At 38.8% G+C, this 23,501-nt stretch overlaps 2 protein-coding genes across 5 annotated transcripts in view; both read right to left on the bottom strand.

Annotated features, from left to right (window-relative positions):
* hps5 (HPS5 biogenesis of lysosomal organelles complex 2 subunit 2) overlaps window positions 1–12,476 on the bottom strand; it is a 14,859-nt gene extending 2,383 nt beyond the window's left edge. The window contains exons 1-22 of one of the 4 annotated variants that reach the window (XM_014013620.1): window positions 12,275–12,476; window positions 9,983–10,113; window positions 9,671–9,781; window positions 8,342–8,406; window positions 8,038–8,230; window positions 7,832–7,962; window positions 7,435–7,653; window positions 7,291–7,362; window positions 7,116–7,204; window positions 6,777–6,955; window positions 6,428–6,586; window positions 5,492–5,651; window positions 5,166–5,201; window positions 4,600–4,717; window positions 3,951–4,097; window positions 3,710–3,778; window positions 3,092–3,630; window positions 1,319–1,439; window positions 920–1,069; window positions 709–828; window positions 473–586; window positions 266–372 (exon numbers count right to left, since the gene is read on the bottom strand). In XM_014013620.1, the coding sequence (XP_013869074.1) occupies window positions 266–372; window positions 473–586; window positions 709–828; window positions 920–1,069; window positions 1,319–1,439; window positions 3,092–3,630; window positions 3,710–3,778; window positions 3,951–4,097; window positions 4,600–4,717; window positions 5,166–5,201; window positions 5,492–5,651; window positions 6,428–6,586; window positions 6,777–6,955; window positions 7,116–7,204; window positions 7,291–7,362; window positions 7,435–7,653; window positions 7,832–7,962; window positions 8,038–8,230; window positions 8,342–8,406; window positions 9,671–9,781; window positions 9,983–10,090 (3,007 nt within the window). In that variant the 5' untranslated portion in view covers window positions 10,091–10,113; window positions 12,275–12,476. Of the gene's footprint in view, window positions 1–265; window positions 373–472; window positions 587–695; window positions 829–919; window positions 1,070–1,318; window positions 1,440–3,091; window positions 3,631–3,709; window positions 3,779–3,950; window positions 4,098–4,599; window positions 4,718–5,165; window positions 5,202–5,491; window positions 5,652–6,427; window positions 6,587–6,776; window positions 6,956–7,115; window positions 7,205–7,290; window positions 7,363–7,434; window positions 7,654–7,831; window positions 7,963–8,037; window positions 8,231–8,341; window positions 8,407–9,670; window positions 9,782–9,982; window positions 10,114–12,274 lie in introns of those variants that run through there. The other 3 variants (XM_014013621.1, XM_014013623.1, XM_014013622.1) reach the window with 3 other exon arrangements.
* A 214-nt stretch (window positions 12,477–12,690) lies between these two features.
* Window positions 12,691–22,732, bottom strand: gtf2h1 (general transcription factor IIH, polypeptide 1). The gene is made up of 15 exons (XM_014013628.1): window positions 22,562–22,732; window positions 22,044–22,212; window positions 21,770–21,962; window positions 17,398–17,563; window positions 17,216–17,309; window positions 16,867–17,016; window positions 16,695–16,774; window positions 16,478–16,611; window positions 16,313–16,400; window positions 16,130–16,218; window positions 15,404–15,521; window positions 13,957–14,047; window positions 13,647–13,762; window positions 13,470–13,562; window positions 12,691–13,390 (listed from the first exon to the last, which is right to left on the bottom strand). The coding sequence occupies exons 2-15, from the start codon at window positions 22,195–22,197 to the stop codon at window positions 13,304–13,306; spliced, it is 1,653 nt and encodes a 550-aa protein (XP_013869082.1). The 5' UTR covers window positions 22,198–22,212; window positions 22,562–22,732; the 3' UTR covers window positions 12,691–13,303.
* Window positions 22,733–23,501: the final 769 nt, after the last annotated feature.

The following is a 23,501-nucleotide window of genomic DNA, read 5'->3' as shown; positions in this document are numbered from 1 at the left end:
TATTCTATTCTATTCTATTCTATTCTATTCTATTCTATTCTATTCTATTCTATTCTATTCTATTCTATAAGAACAGCACTAATTGAGTCAACACATGTCAGACTCAGACTTTTATTCTGGAATTATTTACAAGTATTTTGCTCAGCTATAACAACAAGTRAATGTTTATAAAATAATGTCAAATGTTACAAGTAATTATGGATCCTTTAAAACTATTAAGAGATCTTTAAAATCATCTCTGGTGTATCTGTGGGAACAGTTTTACCATCAGGTTCTTCCAGCAGACTGATGTCGTCCAGCTGGCAGATGGTGGAAAACGCTTCTGTGCGCCGCTGCAGCTCCTTGCAGAGGTAAATGTAGCCGGTCCAGTACCTGCACAGACATGCATTATATACAGTAAATAGTTAAATGTCTGGTTTGTAACAACACAAGCAGCTTGGTTAATACAAAGAACAAAAAAAAAAAGAAATACCCATGACTGCGGCAGGTCTCCGCCATCTTCTCCTTAGACGACAGATCTGCAGGAAGACGAGTCAGCAAGGACAAAAGACGTCTGTAACCCCAACTGAAACAGTGTGAGTGCCACCTGTAGCAGGACACACGTTTAGTTTCATACACTCCCACAGTTAGCTTTCATTGCATACGCTGCTAAAATGCTATAGAAAAATGGGATATTTTGCATTTTTTCCACACACTGCAGAGTAACACCTGGGCTGTCCATCAGGAGTCAGGGTATCACAGTGTTGAGGAGCATCATGGGTAAGAGCCAGCTCCAGCCAATCATGCCTCAGTGATTCAGGCTCAAGAAGGGACTGAAGAAATGACAACCTAACAGGAAAAAAGTAACAAAATGAGTTTTGTAATAAAGAGAATTTCCCTATCTTTGATGTTTTCACATAAAACGGGTCTGATGACATACCTGTGCTCCTCAGCTCGAGACTGGACCAGATTATCCAGGTATGGCAGGAAGTGGCTTTGCTGAGCCATCGTCATCACATCAGCAGGAGTGATTGTTGGATAGAACTGGGAAAACGAGCGAACAGCTGCCTCGCCGTGCTTCTCATACAGCCTGGATTATAACGGAACATTCCTTTGTTTCAGTCGGTACATCACTAAAAACTATTTTTGTTGTAGCTTAAATGTTCACATAAACAATGAAATTTACATGAACATTTTAAAAGATCAGGTCTTTCAAAAGGTTTAGTAAAATTGTCCAGCATCCACTTCAGAATGCACTTTCCTTGTTTTATTATCAACCGTTAATCAAACAAACTGCATGAGGTGTGTTGATGCRTTGGACAGAACATGGTGGGCTGACCTGTGCAGGTGAGCCAGGAGATGAGGTGCACCCCAGGCTTCCAGTTCCCTCAGATTTCTCAGTGATTTCAGCAAATCGCCCTTCTGAATAACCTCCACCACCTTGCTGGACTGAGTGAGCTCTGCAAAGACAGAACAAAACTTTAAATTAATCACGCGTTTAATCATCTAAAACTGAACTTTCCAAACAAATTCATTATTTAAAGCTTGTAGAAGTTGAAAAACTTGTGGAGGGATTTATTTTGTTTTTGTATTTTTTGTTAAAGCGCTGTGATGTGGTTGAAAAATGTATCTGGATATWAGTGTTTCATATCAAATGATAATTACTGATTAGTTTTTTACCAGTTAGAAATTAAGGATAGAGAGAAAAAAAGGCATATTAAAGGGATCTCTGATTAGTTGTAACATTAGACTTTATTTAATAAACATATATTTTAATTGTAAAATAAAGACTAAAAATACAGTAGGATGTTCAGTTTTTATCATTTTTAAACTAAAAATTTAAAATTATATTACATGGACAGGGCCATTTTATTTACATGCAAAGCATTCTGGGTAAATGATGACGTGGATAGGTCATCAGTGCGAGGCTGCTAGCGAGCTATATCCACCCTGAAGGTTAATCTTGGACAATATCTGAYGATCGACTCTTTTAAATGAAACCAGAGAGYGTTGACAGAGAGGAGAAGGTAGAAATGACTCAGCCTGTAACTGAAAATATAGATGGAGGACAACAGAGCTGCTTCATGGAAGAAGAACCTTAGCTCAGCCTGTAAGCATTAGCCCCGACGYTATCACCATACAGTATATATGTATTAGCTCAGCACTACACATTCTCCTCTCATCACTGAGGTCCTCCATCCACATGACAGAGAGGAGAACGCAAAAATGACTCAGACTGCAACTGAAAATATGGATGGAGGACCTCAGTTTAGCTTGTTTGTCATGCTAACACCGAGCTAATACTTATAAGGCAATATAGCGTCAGTGCTAGTGCGAAGGCTAACAGGCTAAGCTGWGGTTCTTCTTCCATGAAGCAGCTCTGTTGTCCTCCATCCATATTTTCAGTTCCAGGCTGAGTCATTTCTACCTTCTCCTCTCTGTCAACGCTCTCTGGTTTCATTTAAAAGAGTCGATCATCAGATATTGTCCAAGATTAACCTTCAGGGTGGATATAGCTCGCTCACACCGAGGACATATCCACATCATCATTTACCCAGAATACTTTGTGTGTAAATAAAATGGCTCCATCTGTGTTAAAATATATTTTTAAAAATTTACAAAACTAAACAGCTACAGTATTTTTACAGTCTTTATTTTACAGTTAAAATAAATGTTTTTCAAATAGTCTAATGTTACAACTAATCAGGGACCCCTTTAAATCTCCCAAACTGGTGAGGTGACCTTTCCTCATTTATCCAAAATTTCCTTGAGTTGTTTTCTCCTTTCACTCCACATCGTTCTTTTTTACTTTCAGCCGTTAAGAGGCGAAACATGAAATTGCTACTGCGCATTGCTCAACAAGTTGTTGCTAGCTCACCATAATGGAGTTATTTGTTCCACCAACCTTGTTAGGCTGGGCAGTGAGAGGTCGAGCATCTAATGCCTTTCCTCTGCCTACATCACCCAGAATGCCGTGCGGTTCTGGATCGGAGTTCAGTGAAATAATCAATGTTCTATTGGACATATTAATATTGAACATGTGTGTGTCCCGATGTAGATTGTTGTTGTTTTATTGCACAGCCCTAACAGATTACAAAGAGAAGTTTCTGACCCAGCATGGCGTCAGTGAAGGAGCTCATCATCCCAGGCTGCTCCTGATAACACAGCAGACACATCCTCCTCACACGCTCCTGGTCCAGCAGAAAGAAGTAGCGCCGCAGGAAAGCCGAGCATCCGAGCGCCTCGTTCTGGCTCCTGAAGCAGCTCAGCTCGGTGTAGAGCGTGGCCAGCTCGGTGAGGTCAGCCGACAGGTCTGATGGTACGGGTTCAGGGGACACCACTCGGATAGGCTCTGGACAACTCCTGCACGACGTGACGTTTTCAGCAGAGTCTGACGTTGGCTGCCGCTTACTATTACTTCCAGTTTCAGGAGATTCTTTGGTCTCTTCTGGAACAATCTCTGTGGATTCTCCTTGTTGCTCTGTGCAGGGGTTCAGATAGTCCCGCTCCCACCTGTCCTCTCCTGATCCATCCAGGTTCGAGTCGGTTGCCTCGGGTCCAAGGACTCGCTCCAGGACCGGCAGCCACTCCTGCAGAGCTTCTCTGAGGCAAACTGGATCAAGTAGCACCAAAGGGTCTTGTATCTGTGAGCTGATGATGGAAAAACATTAACATCTAAACAACAGCAGGAAGTTTAGAGTTAAAAGAATCATTTCTGTGGGGTCCTTACACAGCTTTCTCTGTCGCTGTTCGAAGTTCTTGCATATCAGCCTCGGGGTTAAATCCTTCATTACAAAGTCTGTGAGGAGAAATATAATTATTAGGTTTTACTGTGTCAACTTTCAGTGGAATATTCATCAAAAAGGAAAAGTAAAATAAAAACACTTCTCTTCCTTACAGCTGTGATCACAACATATGGATTTGCTCTCATTTTAGTAACAGACATTTTTCATTTAAAAATCTGCACTCACTCGTTCTCCAGGTCCTCTGAGTAGGACGTTGTGCTGGAGATGGTCTCATTCTGTCCCGTCTCTCTATATTCAGGCCGCTGCCGGAGTTCAGAGTTCATCTGGAGGGTGTTGATCTTTTCCGTCGTCTTCTTGACGAAACTGGAAACACTGACGGACAGAAGAAAAAATAAAATAAAAAAATAACTGCTGCTGGGTGAAGTTTGGTTAAACTGTTTTTACAATTTAACAGCCACAAAGAAGCAGGGAGACTGTCATTCAAATGAATGTTGTTCCGAGACAAAACAGGAGACAACCGATCGATGCAAAGATGTGGGTTTTAGTAGAAAGGAGAAGTGAGTCACCTGAGAGCACAGCTGCACTTTAGTTTCAATCCACAATATGAAATATTATGCAAAATCGACTTTTGGGCGTTACATCAAGTTATAATGTCATTCCCTCATCAAAAACATATCCAGAGTGTTGCTTTGACTCATTCATGCATGTTTGAGAAATCCTTGAATCTCCTGTCAATTTCCGGTCAATTTCAAGTAGTTTGGATAGACTCTGATGCAAAATCACATTTATTTTTTCATAGCTACAGCAAACCATAAACATGTATAACTGAAGCAACGTGGCTGTGGAGCCATTCGTTTGTTTAGTTTTCATTCACCTGTCTTTGACGGCCTGCAGTGCGATGCGGGGCGGCTTGGGGCGGAACGAGAGCGGGAGGTGGAACGGCAGGCCTTGATCCGATCGATCGGCCTCAGTGCGCTCGCCGCTCTGTGGATCTGAGTGAAGATGAGGGGCAGGAGTGGGAGGAAAAACAAAGATGGATGGAGTGCTGGAGGGAAATGACGAGAAGCCTCGGACAGAAAGCAAAAGCGAGGCAAGACTGTAGGTTGTGAAGAGACTGTAAATCAAATGCAGCACGAAACAAAACCAAAAACGAATGCGTGATGCAATGGAACAGACAGGAAAATCGTTGTCAACAATTCGGCAAAGTGACGGTTGTTTTTGTGAAGCAATTTTTAAAGCAAATCCAGTGGTTCAGCAGCAAAGCAACACATACGATTAAAAGCTTTTATATCACAACAGAGAGCATCAAAGAGTTAAATTATCATCAGTTACTTTGAAATGCTAAAAATGTTACCAATCAAATAGTTTTGTTGTTTCTGTTCTTTTTAATTTGATGCTATTTTTAGGTGTTCAACTGAAAATAACTTCACTCTTTTTTACCACTGAACTCAGGAGCAGGAAGGAAGTTTAGTCCTGCTTTAAACAAACATCAAGTAGATTTATAGAGTGAAAACACAAAGAGATTGGTAGTAATAAAATAAAAGAAACAAGAAAAAAATACAACATTTGGAGATTACCATTGATGTTAGAGACTACTTTTTACAGAATGATGWTTTTTAATGACTTGGTGCAAAGAATGTTAACTAAATTGAGGTGGAAATCTTTCAACAAAACATTTTTTCCTCATCTGAACTGGRTTATCCAAAAGGTAAGTGAACGTTTGGTAAAATGGCAGTGAAAGTAGGATTAACATTAGTGCTTCTCACCATGATCCACCTGATCCTCCTCCTGCACAAAGCTGAAGTCTTTGAGCTGCTCCTCCTCMGACGTGGACTGATTGATGAGGGAGTTCGTCTCCTCGTCGGACTGACTTCCTCTGCGGCTGATCACTCGATAGATTCCACAGTCCAGGACGTTAAAACTCTCCTGGATAAGGATGTAAATGTCATCATTTTACTCATTTATTACGTGTCCAGAATGACAGGAAGAAAAAAAMTCTACTCATTACGTAATGATTTACTTTTGTACAAAATGAACGTTTTACAGTTACTTGTTGCACATTTTGGAGCTATGAAGTGTTAGTTTGTTGTGAAAAAATTCACAAGTTTAATCATGAAGAAAAATGAGTTACAGTGAGATGTTTGTGTCCCATGTTGGGTTAATGCGTATTTGTCACTCATAAAGCTAAAGAGCAATCACAAACAACCTCATCATCTACTCTTATCTGTTAGTCTGAAAAACTCTTATTTTGAAAATAATCTGCTTTGACAAACACACACTGCCAGACAAAAATTTGGACACACTTCCTCTTTCAGTGATCTTATGTTTTCTTATTGAACTGGGGTCGTTCAGACTACAAAGGAACACAGAAGGAGCCATGTAAGCTCAGAGGTACCTAGAGTGTCCACGGGTGTGGTAAGGGGTGCCCGCTACGAGTGGTCCAGAATCTGGGGCATATTTTGTTTTGTTTGGCACTTTTAAATTTGCTACATATTTCTTTATTTCATTTCATTTTTTTTTTATTTATCATGTAAATGACACTGCATATAATACACAATAACATTAACATTTGGACAGTAGCAGCTGTCCAAATGTCCAGACTTTGGTGTTGATTTGCAATGTAGGAAAAAGAGGAAAAGAATAAGGACATTGAATAGGAGGGCATGTTCAAACTTTTGACAGGTCGTGTGCTTCCTCCTTACATGTGAGGAGATGCTGCTCCTCCGGCTGCTGGACGCAGAGTCCGGCGGCTCCAGCTTCGCGATCACTTCCTCTAGCTGGCTGATCAGCTCAGAGTCTGTGCTGGAGCTGAGCTGAGCCTTCAGGTGCTCCAGGCGGTCCATAGGAATGGACTTGCGTGCCTGAATTAAAAAAATAAATCATTTTTTAATAATTTATGTATTCACAGAACATTACTTGTATCTATGAGCAGGTAAAGTTCAGGCTTTTATTTTTTTAGTCACACAAGAGGTCTTAAACACAATGTTTGCTTTAAGGCCAGAGAGTTGAGGATATGTCACTGAACAAAGAGGAAGTCAGTTAGCTCCGTACCCTGCTGGTAATGATGGCGTGCTGGAACATGCAGCAGACGGAGGCAGCGAGAGTCCAAGACTCGCGCCGCAGCAGACGCTCCACGCAACGCTCTGCGGACAACAAGGACAGGTGGGACAGGCGCCCGCTCCCGTGGAGACAGAACAGCTCACCGCGGTGCACTGCAACGTCAGCYACGTCTGAAAAACAAGACAAAATAAAAACAGGTTAATTAGGATGAAAAGAAAATATTTAATTATCAGTGATCAAAACAGTTAAGATTTTTATTAATTGTTGAGTTAAAAAGGAAAAGTTTAAACTTTGTTCATTTTGAAGTTTACTGCAGAAGTTTAACTTCACCTTTAACTTCAGCCCACAGCAGAACTTGTCCATTCTGAGGTGTGAAGATATAAACGGCTGAATCCGTCCAAGTCAACAGGTTTTGGTCTCTGCATCCAAACACGAAATCTTGATTTAGACAGCTGACCGTCATGTTCAGTGCAACAATTCAGCTTCAAGTTTAAACACTTTTTACCCCAAATAAAGCAGTTTAGAAAACGTGAGAGACTGTGGACTCTTCTGTGCTGGATTGTAATTTGGCTCATTTCTGCAGAAGAAACAAACAGATTATGAGTCTTGGTGTTTTGTACGCTCTGATTAGGTGAGAGCGCAGCTTAACCTGAAGGTGATGAGTGGTAGCGGGGGACATGCCAGTAGCTGTTTGAACTGATGAGTGCTCAGAACCTCGCCGTTAAAGCTAGCCTCCCATATTCGAGACCCTGGCCGGGCACAGTACAGCAGTGGAGGCTGGCCCACCAGTAACCCTCTGTTCTGAGGGAARAAACAGGCTCCATATTCTCCGTCACGCTCCTTGTTTCCAACACGCCAGAATTTCTCCCTGAAAACAGGCAAAGATAGGAAAACACTCTGAATCTATTCTTTTATTTATTTATTTTATTTTAYTTGCAGCATGCATGTGCTTAAAACAAATTTGTTATTTTCTTAAAGAAAACCTGAAAAGACAATATTTGGCATTATTGCAGACACAATCCCAACAGGATCTCATAGGTACTTACTTCTCGGTGTCGCAGAGGTAGCAGCGACTCAGAGAGGACACGAGCAGGCGGCCATCTTGGTACCCCAGCTGGACCACTCTGGAGTCAACAGTGGTGACGGTCTGAATGGGGAAGATTACAAACGCTGACCCCTAGAGACAAAAAAGAGACGGTTAAATAATCACCAATGGTCCAAATGACATTTACAGCTTCTTCACGGCTTCTACCTTTCCCAGTTTTGAGGATCCTGCTCGCAGATAGGACACTTTGCCTGCAGCGTCCCCAACAAAAACTCTGAGTGCGCTGGTGTCCCAGCAGAGGGAAGTGATGCTGTGTCCTCTGTGCTCCCAAGAGAGGCCGACTCGTTCGGGACGGCCGCGCCGCTCCAGCTGCAGCTCCCACACCACCACCAGACCCTGACTGGACGAGCACGGACCACCAAACACACAGATAAGAAGGAAAAAGACAAAATTACGTATTTTTTATTCAGAGAAATAACTGTTTTGTTTAAATTTCTGAACCAATTCTCACCTTGTGGCGACTGCAACAAAATCCTCATCATGTGGGCAACACGCCACCTGAGTGATGGAGCCCTCCTAAAACAAACAGAGCTCTTATTTTATCTTGTAAGCCTCTGATGCTTACCCATATATACCCATGTCTGTTTTGCACTACAAATTCTGCTGCTACTGTCCATAAATACTGCAAAAACTGTAAATACTGGTCTATAATTCTGTATACACTGATGTAAGTCATCCTTTCTAGACATAAATGTCAACAAAACCAAAAAATGATTATTGACTTCAGGAAAAACAAAAAAGCCATCTCTCCTGTGTACATTAATGATCAACAAGTTGATGTTGTGGAGGAATATAAATATCTGGGTACTGTAACTGACAACAAACTCTTTTGACAAACAAGTGGACACTGTACGCAAGAAAGCCCATCAACGTTTGTACTTTTATCGTAAATTAAGGAGTTTTAACATGGACAGTAGTTTTATGAGAATGTTTTATTGCTGTTTTATTGAATCTGTTCTTACTTTTTCTTTTATTTGCTGGTATGGGCTATTGACACAGAAAAACAAAAAACGCATACAGCATATTGTCAGTCTTTGCAGTAAAATCGCTAATGTCCCATTAAATGACATCACTACTCTCCACAGAAACAGATCCTTGAAGAAAGCTCAGGTAATTTTAGCTGAGCTTAACCACCCCCTCTTCACAGAGTTTTCTCTTTTACCATCAGCACGCAGATTTGCTGTAAAAAGATGTCGAACCAACAGATTTAAGAACTTCTTTTTACCTGCTGTTATTGTCATTTTAAATACTTCTTACTGATTGTGTGTTTGTAGTTTTTACACCTATACATGATGATTTTTATCTTTTTTTTTTTACTGTATTTGTGGTTGATGATTGTTTTTGTTCCTGCTGGCTGTGACACAAATTGCCCCATGGGGAGATAACTTGACTTGACTTGAYWTAGTGTCTTTTTGCACTAAAAATTCAGCTGCTACTGTCCAAATACTGGTCTATAAATACTGTATACAGTGACTTTTTGCACTAAAAAATCAGCTGCTAATGTCCAAAAATAATGTAAAAACTGTAAATATCTATTATTCTGTCCACCCTACTTTTGTATTCTATTGTACTTTATTTATAATATCTCGGACTATCTGTAAATAGGGGAACTGCAAAGTAAGAGTTTCATTGCACAGTGTAACTGCTTGTATGCTGGGCATATGACAACAAAACTCTTGAATCTATTGTGAGGCAGCAGCTCTCTTCTTACAAACAGCTCATTTAATGTGCATTCACATCCTTTATGAGATCAACAGTTCTCACAGGATTTCAGGCTCACCTTGTGGGTGAGGATGATCCTCTGCTTCCAGCCCTCTTTCTGAATCAGATGCAACCCTCCAGCTGATGTTCCCAGTGCAAGCCACTTCCTTGACACAGCCACACAGGTACACTAAAAACATTTAAAATAAGTCAAATAATATGTAGTTTAATTCAATTCTTACAGCGTGATTTACYGTTTGTTTACCCGCATCTTTCACAGCAGCTGTCAGAGGTTATAAAAAAAAAACATTACTGGATGTTTTATAACTTTCTCCTAACTAGGACGTCAACAAGCTACTATAAACTCTTTAGATGTGACGGCAGGGCCTACCTTGAGCCTGCCTGAGTCCAGACGCAGAGCAGAAAGAAGCGGATCAAGGCAGTCAAACTCTGCCAGGACGTGGCTGTGGTTCTCTGGAACAGCTGGTGTCAGAGGCATCTTCACCCGTCTTCCAACAACAGCTAAACAAGAGCAGAAATGGGAAAAACATTAAAAAAACAGTTTTGGAAGATGGATTTGACGACTTCCCCGATTGCATCTCAGATCCTAAATTGATCAGTCATGACGTCCCTTTAAGCTGCAGCCAGAACACACTTCATCAGTTCATGTAAAACAATCATCTGGTACAAAAACCACACAGCAGCTTATAACTTGGTAAAGTTTTGTGAAGTTTCTTCTCATTGCCAGCATGAAAAAGGAAACTGAAATCAATAAAATAATCAAAATTAACAAAACCAATGTAAAATTGATTAAAAAAGGGGGTCTTCTATATAACCAGTATTGTAAAAAGTAGTTCTGACATGTTATTTCTAATACAAATAGACCGTTTGGGCAGGACACACTAAGTTTGTAAAGTTTGGCTTAAATCCCCTTTTACTGGTTGTGGTTTCACATGAATTTTTGAGAAAGCAGAAGTGAAACTAAAGCTTTGAAAAAAAAAAACGATTCAGTTAAAAGTGGGGAGGAACATTAAAGAGAGGATAGCAAAGTTCTTCAAAACACAACAAAACAAATCTTCTCAGAAGTACAGCCACTGYGAAAGCATTTCAGAAGAATGTGCAAATTTTGACTTTTGAGGCTGTATTTGTTCACGCCAGCATTACTTGGATGACTTTGCTTTGAGGACTAACCAGATGCAACCATCAAACTGTTAAGACAACAAAAACCTGAAACGGAATGTTTTAAAGTGTAAGTTACTCATGATAAGAAGAAATCTCTCTTTCTAATTGTGTTATCTTGAGAGTTGTGCACTGATATAAATTTGCTTTTAGTAACATCAAGGATCACATTTAACCTGAAGGTTGGGGGGAAGGACATTAGCCTGATATGGATTATTTAACTACAACAATATGGTTTTAATGTGGAGTAAAAGTTTCTTACAGGAAGTATAAGAAAACAAAAAATAATTTAGGAAGAACACTCTGTCACGCCCTTTTTCACAATCAATCATCACTGAAGGGTATCAAAGAGCTAAGCCTAGCTGTAGTTAATTAATCTTGCATTAGATGTTAAATGTTCTGTATGAAACCACATTTTGTACCTCTTTAAGAGACTTTCACTCTAAATGACACAACAAAAAGCTACAAGTTCTGCTTTTAAATAAAAGACAATTGTGTTCATGAAGTACTAAAAGTGATGGTCAGTTTCTAAAAAAAAAAAAAACAGACATTTTTTGGGGATAATTGATGGTTTTTCTGCATTTTTTTAAAAGCAAAAGTAAGTTATTGCTCTGGTATTTTGGGGTTGTGAACATTTTTTAACATCTCGGAAAAAATAATCTGAAAATTGTACATCAATTTGGATTTTTTTTAACTAATAAAAAAACCTATAAATAAAAAATGTGARTGACAACGGCACAAAGATTTATTTAAACCTTCAATTTAAAGCTTCACATAACTGTTTTACAGGCACAAAAGTATGTGAAAGCAGCCTTTTACCATAAAATGTGTATAGTGTTTAAAACTACAAGTATTTATTTATTTTTTACCATAGCATGTGCAGAGATGTGCAGTGATGATTCATACAGTTAGTTGGCACACAACACTTGTTATAAAAAGCTTTATTTGTACATAAATTGCTGCTCAGAAACGTCAAGTATAATATTTCCTTTGGGAAACTTGAACACCATTTAAAAATGAGCTTAAAACACAAATCTGTATTAAAGTGTCTTTACTTACTCCACTGATCTTTAAAATGAGTAAAAGTAGCAGAATCCCACAGAAACACCGCAGACTTTTTTTTTTTTTTACCAGAAACTCATCAAAGATATATATATTTTTGAAAAACGATATTATTGACTGTATGATCCAGTTTTTAGAAATAAAACAGTGTAAAGTAGCTGCTGGTAGAAAAGGGGGGGCGACTCGAGCAGCAGATGATTAATCAATCATGGCAGCTAGGCGTCACGAGACTATTCTGTTAGCGCTGATGCTAACATTTCAATAAAACGAAACAAACCAACGACACCGTGTAAAATGAACAATTAAACAAACATTTTTTCACAAGTGACGCCCTCCAAGTATACGCCTGAGGAGTTTTCAGTGTCAACTCGCGCCATTCAAGATSGTTTAACAACCTAGCCGACATGCTAACTGGAGTGCTAAAAACACAGCTGAAACTCACCGGACGAACCGAGTATCTCTTCAGCATTACCACCTGCAAAACCCACACCAAACCCCTGTTCTACATCCTTGCTTATGCGGGGTGGTTTGTGGAGAAAGTCAGCGGCGGGACTGAGAGGTTTCTGACTGCAGCCAGGCGACCCGTGACAGCTGCTGTCAGCTGATGTGAGCTCACTTCCTGTTAGCAGCTTCCTCTGCTAGCTCAGGGTTTTCTGCAGGAAAACCCAAACAGCTCCTCACAAAGAAAACAAAACAAGCCAACAGGTCTGAATGCTGTAGTTTATAATGTACAAAAGCAGATAGTCGACACCTCTCGGATAATAAACTGTAATAATAAATGATTACTGAACTAAACAACACCAAAAGGCTTAGTTGCAGATAAAGAAGTTGAATGAAATACTGCATTTGGAATAGAAATCAGCATGGACAAATACCTCACTTTAATTTTCTAATTTGTTTTCCTCTTCAGTGCAGACAGGTAGTGCATTAAACCAGTGACACTTTAATTTGAGCCACCCTAATGCACAAAAGTGTGAAATATCTTTACAGTATTGCTAAATTTGCATCTTCATCTTTCAGATTTTCTTTAATACTTCCACACACCACCCCTGTTTTCCAAGGGGACCACCATGCCTCAGAGCCACTCGTTTCTTTTTTCCTCTGCATTGTGCACTGATGAAACATTAACCGTCCTTTGCTTGCATCTTCTTCTCTCAGTGTGTTGTCCTGAGAGCCCTTTTTTCCAAAGGTTTGGTCATTTTAAAAGTCCTGCTTAACATTTACAGGCAGAGAGCTCTTTAACCACAGAGAAAACACAAAGAAAAGAGAAGGAAACAAATGTTATTTGTGACTGAGATGCAGTTATTCTCTGTTGAACGTCTGAGGTTGTAGCAGCGTCCCTCTGTATCCTCTTTAAGCCCCGCTGAACTATGTTCTATTGGGCTGTGGTCCTCTTACAGCACGGAGGACCTTCATGAGTCATTTATCCATCCAAGTCTCTCTAGTCTTCTCCTTGTCTCACGGTCACAGGTCAAGTTTTCCTCATCATCCTGCGAGTTTGCCAGATGTGGAACTTGCTATAGGCAGCCTGCAACATGTCCTCCAAGTGTCCTGTAAGCTGCGGGAACGTCAAACTGATTAAACACGAGTGCCACCTGGTGAAAGCTTCAGAGACACTGAAAACCTCAGAGACTTACGTTTGTACTCAAGTACTGTCGCTGGATTTTTTCCTGAAAAGGACGAAGCTTGGTCATCTGAAATCTCTCGAGGTTTGATTTCATTTTTATCACCTGCAAATAAAAGTAAGAGACGAAGAAGTTAAAAGATTGAAAGTTAATTATTTTACATAGGGTAGATTTCTGAACTGAAGTGACCTTTTCCTCTAAAAATGGCGTGTTTACAGGAAAACAGGACCAGAAGTGCCTCAATAATTCTCCTGCAGCAACATACAGATGTTTCAGCTCTCCTTGAATCTCTGTGGGTACCATCTCTGAAAAAACAAACAACATTAACACGCAGCTGAGTAAAAACTAATTCTGTATCATTGTATAGAAATACTTTTCTCCTTCACTACGTTCTCAGACAGAGATCATAAAAAGGTAAAAATTCACTGCATTGCTCCTCACTGAGCCCGGTCAACCACAGCGTCATGTAAAGAAGTGAAGTTCTGCACTGCACGCTTACGGTTTATGGCTTGCGGTGCAACGGGCTGCATGAGGACACCTCCTGGAGAGAGCGCTGCGATGGCAGAACTAGCTACTGCGCTGGACAACACCTGAAAAAAGATTTTTGCATTAAACACTAATATTAAATGAATGAAGTCATAGCAAGTCTTTATAAAATAAATGTCAGACGAAAGCGGATTAATCAATTTTAAAACAGAACTGTTCGCTGCAGCCCTAAAACACAAAACCAGAAGTATGCTTTAAATGTTCTAAATAGCTTACAACACCTAAAGAGACAGTTCTAAAGGGCCCTGAGAAGACTGATTGTTTTCACTGTTTGAAATAAAATTTAGACTCGAGGATCAGTGCCTGTAATTTTGTCAACCTAAAATTTAATCTGAAACAGTCTAAATAAGATACTGACTCAGCTGTTGTGTTTGTCTTTTTTTTGTAAATCACATTAAAAAAACAAAAACAAAGACCTTTTGCCCTGGCACCTACCTCTAAACAGATTATGAAAGAAAAATATGAGTAAATACTCTTTATATACAAGTTTATATACACATGTATAATATATATCATATACACACATCAAGACACATCGCTGTGATGCTCAGTTCAGAATGATCTGACAACCTGTGCTGTTACCAAAGAACAGAAAGAGACTGAACAGCAAAGTTGGGTTGGGCAAAATCATATTGTGTGCAATTAATGGTCAGAAAAGTTGCCAAAAATTATTATTTACAACTTTGCAATTACTGCAATTAGTGCTATAGGATGAAGCATTTTTGTGTGCGATTCAAGCGAGCCTGTGAGACTGTGGCAAACTGCATTACTAAAGATCTCCTGCCACTCCAGTGTGGAAAAAGAGGGTTTCAGTTCACAGCTTACTGTTTATACCAGTTAAAATGAAGGAGTTAGTTTGAGTGATGATTTAAAAGTATAATTTTACAACTCAGAGAAACATGCAAACATGACTATTTTAAATCCTAGTTTTAGTTTCAGCCTTCTGCTATACATCAGGAATAAAGTACACAGAATAAATGAAATCAAGATGTTATTTAGCAAGAGAAAATCCACCTAATGTTAACATAGGGATTTGTTGCCCAATGTGTTACTAAAGACAACAAATATTTACCCAATCATCAATAATTTAAAGCTTCAAGCTAAGAGACTGGGCAAATCATCAATAGTTAAGAGCAATCCAGTGTTCTGCAAAGGCAGCTATGAGTGAGTGCTTTTTTTTTTTTTTAAATGTTACATAAAAAATATTTAAAGTATTTGAAGTCTTAGCTCAGACAAAACACTTTCTAACGATGACTTCCCACAAACAATCTGACATGTTTGGTTTGGGCTTCAGTGTAAATAAACTAATGGATATGTGAACACACTATTTTTAAATTTCAAACAAATCAACACACAATACAAGTAAAAATAAATGTTTATTATGTTTTTATTAATCCAACCTGAGTGAGGTTAGGTTTGTAGTTGGCCATCTCATGCTGTATGTAGCTGACAGAGTTGATGATATCCTGGCTGGTTGTATACTGCTGGGACTGAAGAGGCACGGGACCATGAGCGTACCTTATTTAGAAAAGAAGAATGAATTGTTTTATCATCCTAAAAAAATTAACAATCAAGACTCGTGGACAGATAGGTTTACTTTTTATGCCTAAAACAGTGTAATGTTTGATTAAAACTCCTTAGCACATCAAGAAATAAAAACGGTTCTTGTATTTTGGAGCTTTACTCCTGAGCATAAGCACAAAAAAATGTTATAATCTATTGGGTTAAACCTAGTAAACAATCTGTGAAATCATGAGATCTACCAAGAGGTATTATTAGAGCTCAGAGTATGTGCTGTTAGTGACTCTCAGCTACTACCACAACAAACTCAGTGGTTGTAAACATGACTGAGGTTGATCAGATGAGGCAGCCACCCTGAACTGGACTGATTCCAACAGGTAAATCAGTTGTAGATGCACAACCAGTAAAACGTTCGGTTTTAAATCAAATCCATCCAGTGGTTCATGAGATGTTTTACTTAACAGACAAAGAAGGACTCCAACAATTAAAGCTGAAAAAAGTGCAAACTATAGCACCTAACATAATACTGTTTTTATGATGAAACAACAATCAGAGCTCTGTCGAGAGGAACTAAACTCTTTGAGACAAACCAAAACAAACAGTACCTGTCAGACTTCTTCAGGTTTAATGCAACCACTTTTGGTTTGTTTTCCCTTTGTAGATCCTCATACTCGATGGCTTCTTGTAGTTTAACCTAAAAAAAGAAAAGAAGCACGGTGAACTCAGGTCCTTACAGAGTGAAAATCATTGTGTCATAACTCCTCAACCGACTTCCAGAGCTGACGTACCTTCTTAAGAGGAGGCTGAAAGAAGTCGGAATCCCTCGAGTTTCCATCTGTGCTGCTCGTCTCACTGGCCTGGTCGGTTGGCACGTCCCTTTAAAACAGGTCACGGTTAGCAGGAAGACCTGATCAAGTTGTTCTCATTTTTTTATTCAAAATGATGCTTTTTACCCCTTGCGTGAGCCTGCAGCCAGCACCATGGCACTGTGATGGTTGAACCGTTTTATAATCGCAGAGTTGCTGCTTTCTTTTACCGTCTTGCTTGCGTTAGAGGTTGAGGGTACAGCTGTTCTAATTCCATAACCCTGTGTGCGAAAAAAAGGTTTTAAAATAAACGAGTTAGTTAGTTGTAAAATGTGTTTAGATTTCTGCTTTACGCTTATTTCACCTCATCTAATGTTTTATCTTCCAACGACAGAAGGTCAACCAAAGGATTCTTCACTCCTTGGTTCACCAAAGACTTTAACCCTGTGGACGACAAATAAGAGAATATTAAGGTTTTCCTGCATAAATCTAATAATCTATTCACAAACAGTGCTGGAAAAATGTCAAACGGTTACCTTTCTCATCCTGCTTGGCACATTCTGAGAAGATATCCTGCATCCCCGTGTTGATGCGGTCTCTGTGGAAATAATGCGACTGGAAAAAGCGGGTCCAGAACTCCTTCTCCGTCAGGTTGTGAGGAACATTTTCACTATACTTCTGCTTCACTGCAAGTAAAATGTAAGTCCATATAAATACATTTGCTTTAAGCTATTGCAAAGTTTATAAAAAAGCACAAAGTTTATCTGAAAAAACTGTCTAAAACTCCTACTGTGACATTTTGCTTGTCTTGATTGTAAAATAACAGCCCCTTTTCTCATCGATCAATACTGCTTATAACTTTAAAGTTAAGTAGTCAATGTTTACCTGCAGGATAAGTTCTAAAAATGGACTCAATAATATCAGCTGTCAGATTATATCTCAAACCATTACAGCCATCGGTCTGAGGTCTAATGTCGGCCTGAAAAACATAAACACAAGGCGTTTCAATGGGCAGCTGTTGATACTGAAAACATTTGGAAAGGATAGCTGTAGATAAATGTAATTACCAGAAAGGCTCCAGATATACCAACGTCCTGCTTGTTGCTGTAAGGTGCAGCTTCTCCGTTGTTCATGCCTCCTAATCGGTTGGCCCAAAATTCCTCCGCACTGATCACTTGGCTCACCACCAGGTCTTTGTAGAGCTGGAAAAGCACAGGGTCTTCTTGGAGCATCCTGCAGGAGGAAATACAAACACAACTGCTCTCAGACAGACACAAAGCTGCTTCAATCTGACCTGACTTGACTGACGTGTCTCTTCGGCTCAATGAAGCCCGAAGTCTTAAAAGTCCTGATTACAAATAAATACACCTTCTTTCACATCTAAACTTTTAAATAACAGGATAAAGTTTAAACAATTTGGTCATCATCTTATAATAAACTTGCAAACGGACTAAAACACTTGACAAATATGCACCATTATTACAAACTATATGCCAAAATTCAAAACCAATGTGAAAAAAAACCCACCCCTTATTTCTACAACTTGCAGAACCACCTTTGACATCTATAACCTGAAGCACTCTTCTTTTACAGGACTTTATATGACCCCTCCCATCATTATGAAGACATTTTGGCTCATTCAGCAGCATTCCTTCTGTTCAGTGAGGTTTGCAGACATCTGGTTATGTACAGCTTTTTCATGGTCCTGCCAAAGAATTTTCATCAGACTGAAATCTGGACTTTGGACCATTGCAACACCTTGACTTCTTTCATTCACAGCCATTTTGTTGTGATTATTATGATGTAATCATTTAATATTCAGTTTCAGGTCTAAATGTTGTTCACATGAAACTCTGCAAACCTAACCTAAGCTTTGGTACAACTGGAGAAGCAGATTTTCTCCAATTGTACGGACATGAACTTTAACATTTAATATGCTAACCAAGGCCTGTAGATTATCTTTATCAGTGTGCATTGCCAATGCAATGCACACTATTGTGATTCGTTTCCCATCCAAGTCATCTCAACTTTGCCATGCTTCTCCTCCTGCATGTTTTGTCCTAGAGCTGCCATTGTAATTTATATCTGTAAAGCCCCTGTGCCAAATGATGGCTATGCTTTTTGGTGCCTGTAAAACGTATAGTTTTTGAAATATTAATGTTCAATAAATTATAATGGCAGTCAGTGGAGCCTTGTATTGGTCCAATACTGCCCCCTGCTGCATCTACACAATATGGTACTGCACCATAGTTTCATAATATTTAAACTCAATAGTTCAGTGATTACAAGATTAATATGATTGTATTTTAATGTTTTACTGTAATACTGTCTTTATGTTGTCCTATTGCTGTAATATATTGCACTTAAATGTCAATAATTGCATTGGCAAGGTAAACTTTTTCTGTATACATACAATCCAATCCCTGGGATTGTGCTCTGCCACATCTCCTATAGTCTCGTGATGAGCACTGTGGGCTTTCATGCGGGAGATCAGGGTTCAAATCCAGCTACTGCAACTTTAACAAAAATCTCTTCAAACTTCATATTGTCACACAVTWRCYTTAATTACAAACACCTGCTGACGTGACAGGCACAAGCTGGTATAGAAAACACATTTGAACTTGGTCAAAGTTCATTCTGAAAGTCCAATGCTCCTGCCTACATTGTCCTACAGCTGCCATTGTAATTTCTATCTGTAAAGGTCCTGTGCCAAATGATTGCTATGCTTTTTGGTACCTGTACAGCTTGTAGTTTTTCAAATATTAATGTTGTAACTTTATTCCAAATTCATAAAATGGGAGTCAATGGGGTCTTGTAATGGTCCAATACTGCCCCCATCTGTACTTAACTTGGTACTGCATCTTAATTTTTTTTATTTAATCTCAATAGTTCAATGTTTACAATACTAATATGATTGTATTTTGATGTTTTACTATATCATTATCTTAATATTGCTCTATTGTTGTAATATTATGCAGTTTAGTGTCAATAATTGTATTGGCAATGTGGCCTCTTCTGCACACATACAAACCAACCCCTGGCACCTCACTCTGCCACAGTTCCATTGGTCTAATGATCTATGTCATGGACTTTCATGTGGGAGATCGGGGTTCTAAACCCAGCTAATGCAACTTTAACAAAAAATCTCTCCTAACTTCATATTGTCACTCAATTACCTTAATTACAAACACCTGCTGATGTGACAGGCACAAGCTGGTATAGAAAAAAACATTTGAACTTGGTCAAAGTTCCTTCTGCAAGTCCACTGCTGCAGGCAAAGCCATGCTGCAATGACATGATACATGGCAATGCACAGTTGTTTTTACATCGTAAAAACCCATGTCTAGTCTGTAACTGTCATGCTCAGACTAAGGTATGAACTTTTTATTATTAAATCTGGAGAAAAACTGCAACTGTTTCAAATGTTTATGTTATGAATAGGTCTTCTTGCTGTATAATGGTGCACCAGATGAAACCAGAGGTATGATGATAACAAGTTATGCCATCAGTTCCACAGTATATTCCACTAACTGCTGCACACGAAGAGACCAAAATAGCAAAATTAAGAAAGATGCAACATGATTTACTGGACTTATTTACAAATAAAACAGATAATATAGTGAAAAGGTAAATTTTGGTCTAGATAACTGTCATAACACTTAAACTAATCTAAAGAAAATCTTTCCAATGGGTATGAGTTATTCTATATTATTATGAAACACCGGCAATGTCAATAAACACATTTTGTTTCATAAACACACTGAAGTGGAGGAAATATGTTGCTGTGTCAAAGTCTCTCTTATTTGGTACATCTCTGAACATTGACCTTTTTGAGCTACTGTTTCACTCAGGCAAGAAAAATGTGCCTCAACAATCCAGTTCTGTTCTATTTACACGGATTTCTCGTGGTTCATTTCAAAATAGCAGCAGCTAATTTGCCTGATCAATCACATGTTCTCTCTTATTAAGTCTGAACTGGCTGCACTGATTATTGATACGGTTGATTAAAAATATAGTTAGTGTCGTCAGTTTCTGACTGACATCGCACCAAAGCATAATGAATAAGCCATGTCTAACCCACAGGACATAATAAATGATACGTTTTTTTTTTCTTGAAGAGAGGTTGGACACAGCTTTAAAAAAGTAATGAATTGCATTTTTTTGTCAGGTTTATGCATCTTATTTGCTACTTCATTCCGTGGGAAAATATCACACATTAATGAGAATAATGACAAAAATCACTGACAATACCAATGATTTTCTACTTAAATCTTATTAAAAATGATCTTCAAGAAGAGGGATGAAATCTTGATAATCCATTTTCACCACACGCTGCAGAGTCGTCCTCTCAGTTACGCTGCAGTCATTATAATAAATGTGATGCTGCAGCTCGTGTGATGCCATCGCACTGGCTGTGCACTGCGTTTTTTCAACCATTTTCTTTCATTTACACTGATCAACAAATGAGAGGTTAAGTGAGTTTTGATGCTTTACTGAACAATTTTTTAAAAAGATGTCTGTTGCTCAGTTCAAGGACCATTTAGAGCATTTTTGAGAAAATAAACCAAGAAATGCTCCATGTTGTTTGACAACAGTTGACATTATATATTCTTAAAGAAAAAGAAAGATAACAATTCTGCTAGTACCACTCAGCTATTATGTGTTTGCTTTTGTAATTTCCCACGGGGATCAATAAAGTAATCTGATTCTGATCTAAATTAGGGTTGAGTAAAATCATATCACGTGCGATTAATTGTCAAAAAAAATGTCAACAATTAATATTAGCCACATTGCAGTTACTGCAATTTCTACTTAAATCTCTAAATAAAAAGGATCTACAAGAAGAGGAGACATAAATAGTGTCACGTGAGGATGTATTTTTGTGTTCGATCTACTCTCACTAGCCCAATAGTGGAAGGCAGCACAGTGAAACTAACCCTACGAGCTTGTTGAATCACCTGGAACACAGACATAAATCGGAGTACGAGGAAAGCCAGAGAAAGCAGACCAAGGTCACAACAACAGCTACGTACATGTAAGTACAACTGTCACCTATTGATTCTCAGAGAAACTTTTTTTAACTCATCTCTCCTATTGTGTTTTTCGTAGCTGCAAAATGTAGCGCGACCCTGTTGTGCAAGACCTGTTCATCCGTTCCCCCATGTTTGTTATGTGTGTCTTTCTCTTAACTGCAATTTCGTTCTACATTGCATCCCTGATGTTATGTTTGAATGACAATAAAGCTGATTCTGATTAATCGTCATATTGACTGTTATGGGCTAAATGACACGATTAATTGTGATACATTTTGTTGCCAATATCGCCCAACCCTAATCTAAATGGAAACTATTTATTATGCAATGCAATGGTCAGGACAGTGGAGGTTTATGGAAAAAACTCAAAATCTTGTGTTATGAGTAAAACAGCCAACAGTCATACCTGTTTTTCTCCTCCAGTTCCTTGTTGGCTTTCTTCTTGAACTTTGGCAGTAGCTGCTGCAGCAGTTCTTTGGCAGCCTCTCGATCTTTGAGTGCAGTGCTCTCATTGGCAAAGTGGAATGTGGTGCTCTCGCCGGTGTGAAGGACCAGTTGAAGCTGAATTTTGGCTTTGCCATCAGGACTGATCTTCTGACCTGCAGAGCAAAAGTGAAGTGCATCATGTAAGAACCACCAGCACGCAAGCATTTTAGGGCTGCTTGTGATTTGGGACTTACAGCGGATATCTGCATACAAGTGGCTGACTGTGAAGCGGTCTTTGCCCTCTGGACCCCAGGCTATTCTCTCAGCCATCAGATACAGAGTGCCATCCTGCTTCTTCTGACGAACCTTTTTCACCACCAGCAGCACCTCTTCTGACAGAGATGCCATGGCTCGAACAGGTAACTGACAAAACATAATGAAATAACATGTCACAGATATAAAAGGTAAAGAGATTACATAGAAACGTTTAATAACTCTTATTTAAGCAGAATCTTTTTCAATTCGATCTACAGAAACAACATATAGACTAAACGGAAGCATGAAGACCTCACTACAGCGGTAAGACGCGTGCGAGCAAATTCAAACGATCCAGTTCACTACATCACAAAGTCCTGAATATGTAAGGTCTACTTCATAATGTGAATATATACTCTGTTACATTCACGGTCCTTCTTGTGAGTTTAGCCTGACGTTAGCTAACAGTCAGTGAAGAACAAGGCTGAGGGTGAAGTCGGCAGTAAACTTACTTTACCTCAAAATAAACCAACTCTGCGACGATTACGTCGTTCTAACGAAACACATAATCTCTCGATGATGTATTTTGAAGAAAATAACCGCAGAAAGAGTTATCCTAACTCAATTACAACTACTACGATAGAGAACGATCTGACTTCAGCACCGGCGACATAACTACCAAGCGACGTGTTACCCTGAGAAAATTCCGGTAGGATAAAATACTCGGATATTAGTTCCGTCCGATAATATCGTCACTGAAGACTATGGACGGTTCCGAGGTGGTAAAAGTTCTGTTTTAAAATTTATTTATTTATTTATTTATTTATTTATTTATTTATTTATTTATTTATTTACTCTTGTGTGTTTGCTTTGTACATTACAAAAACTTTATTTTTTTGTTTTGTGCAGTCTTGTTTATTATTGTGTTGTAAAAAAAATGCTCTGTCAGAAGCTCGAGTTCAATTTTAAGGTTTTAAAGCAGGAAAAAAAAGATTAAGACAGAATTTTCTGGCTAGCCTGACTCAGTCTATCTTTGATTTCAGAAAGTTTGAGTTTCACATAAAACTGTGACACACTGGTGTATGTTATGAGATTTAGCTAGCTCTATGCTAGTCTAATCATGGGGTTTGTTTTTATTAAACAGCCAGGAGTCACTGCAATCAAAAATTAATTTTTACTCCAAACCCCCTACTTCATGTTTTCATCCAGTCTTGTGTATTTTTCTTTGTATTTGTTATCTTGTATTGAAAATACCATGATTAGGCTAGCAAATTGAAATTAAATTTATAAGAGCCAGATGGTAAAACCAAAGTCCAAGCTATCAACACATATGCCCTAATCATTAGGGCCTAATGTATCAGATACAGTCTCAGCTGGTTTATTAACCTGGCCAAAGAAAGCAGTAGAAGCCACTGATATCAAGACAAAAAAGCTTCACACAATGCAGAGAGAAAGTA

This window comes from Austrofundulus limnaeus, unplaced genomic scaffold, assembly GCF_001266775.1.
Source record: "Austrofundulus limnaeus strain Quisiro unplaced genomic scaffold, Austrofundulus_limnaeus-1.0 Scaffold104, whole genome shotgun sequence".
NCBI classification, from domain to species: Eukaryota; Metazoa; Chordata; class Actinopteri; order Cyprinodontiformes; family Rivulidae; genus Austrofundulus; species Austrofundulus limnaeus.
The sequence above is the reverse complement of the archived record's forward strand: the minus strand, read 5'-3'. Positions and strand labels throughout refer to the sequence as shown.

What these genes read in the sequence shown, in the direction of transcription:
- gtf2h1 (XM_014013628.1), bottom strand. Translation starts at nt 22,197, where the DNA reads ATGGCATCTCTGTCAGAAGAGGTGCTGCTGGTGGTGAAAAAGGTTCGT. An exon ending in AAGATAAAACATTAGATGAG is followed by an intron (nt 16,612 to 16,694) that starts GTGAAATAAGCG and finishes TTTCGCACACAG; the next exon opens with GGTTATGGAATTAGAACAGC. An exon ending in TTCAGCCTCCTCTTAAGAAG is followed by an intron (nt 16,219 to 16,312) that starts GTACGTCAGCTC and finishes TTCTTTTTTTAG; the next exon opens with GTTAAACTACAAGAAGCCAT.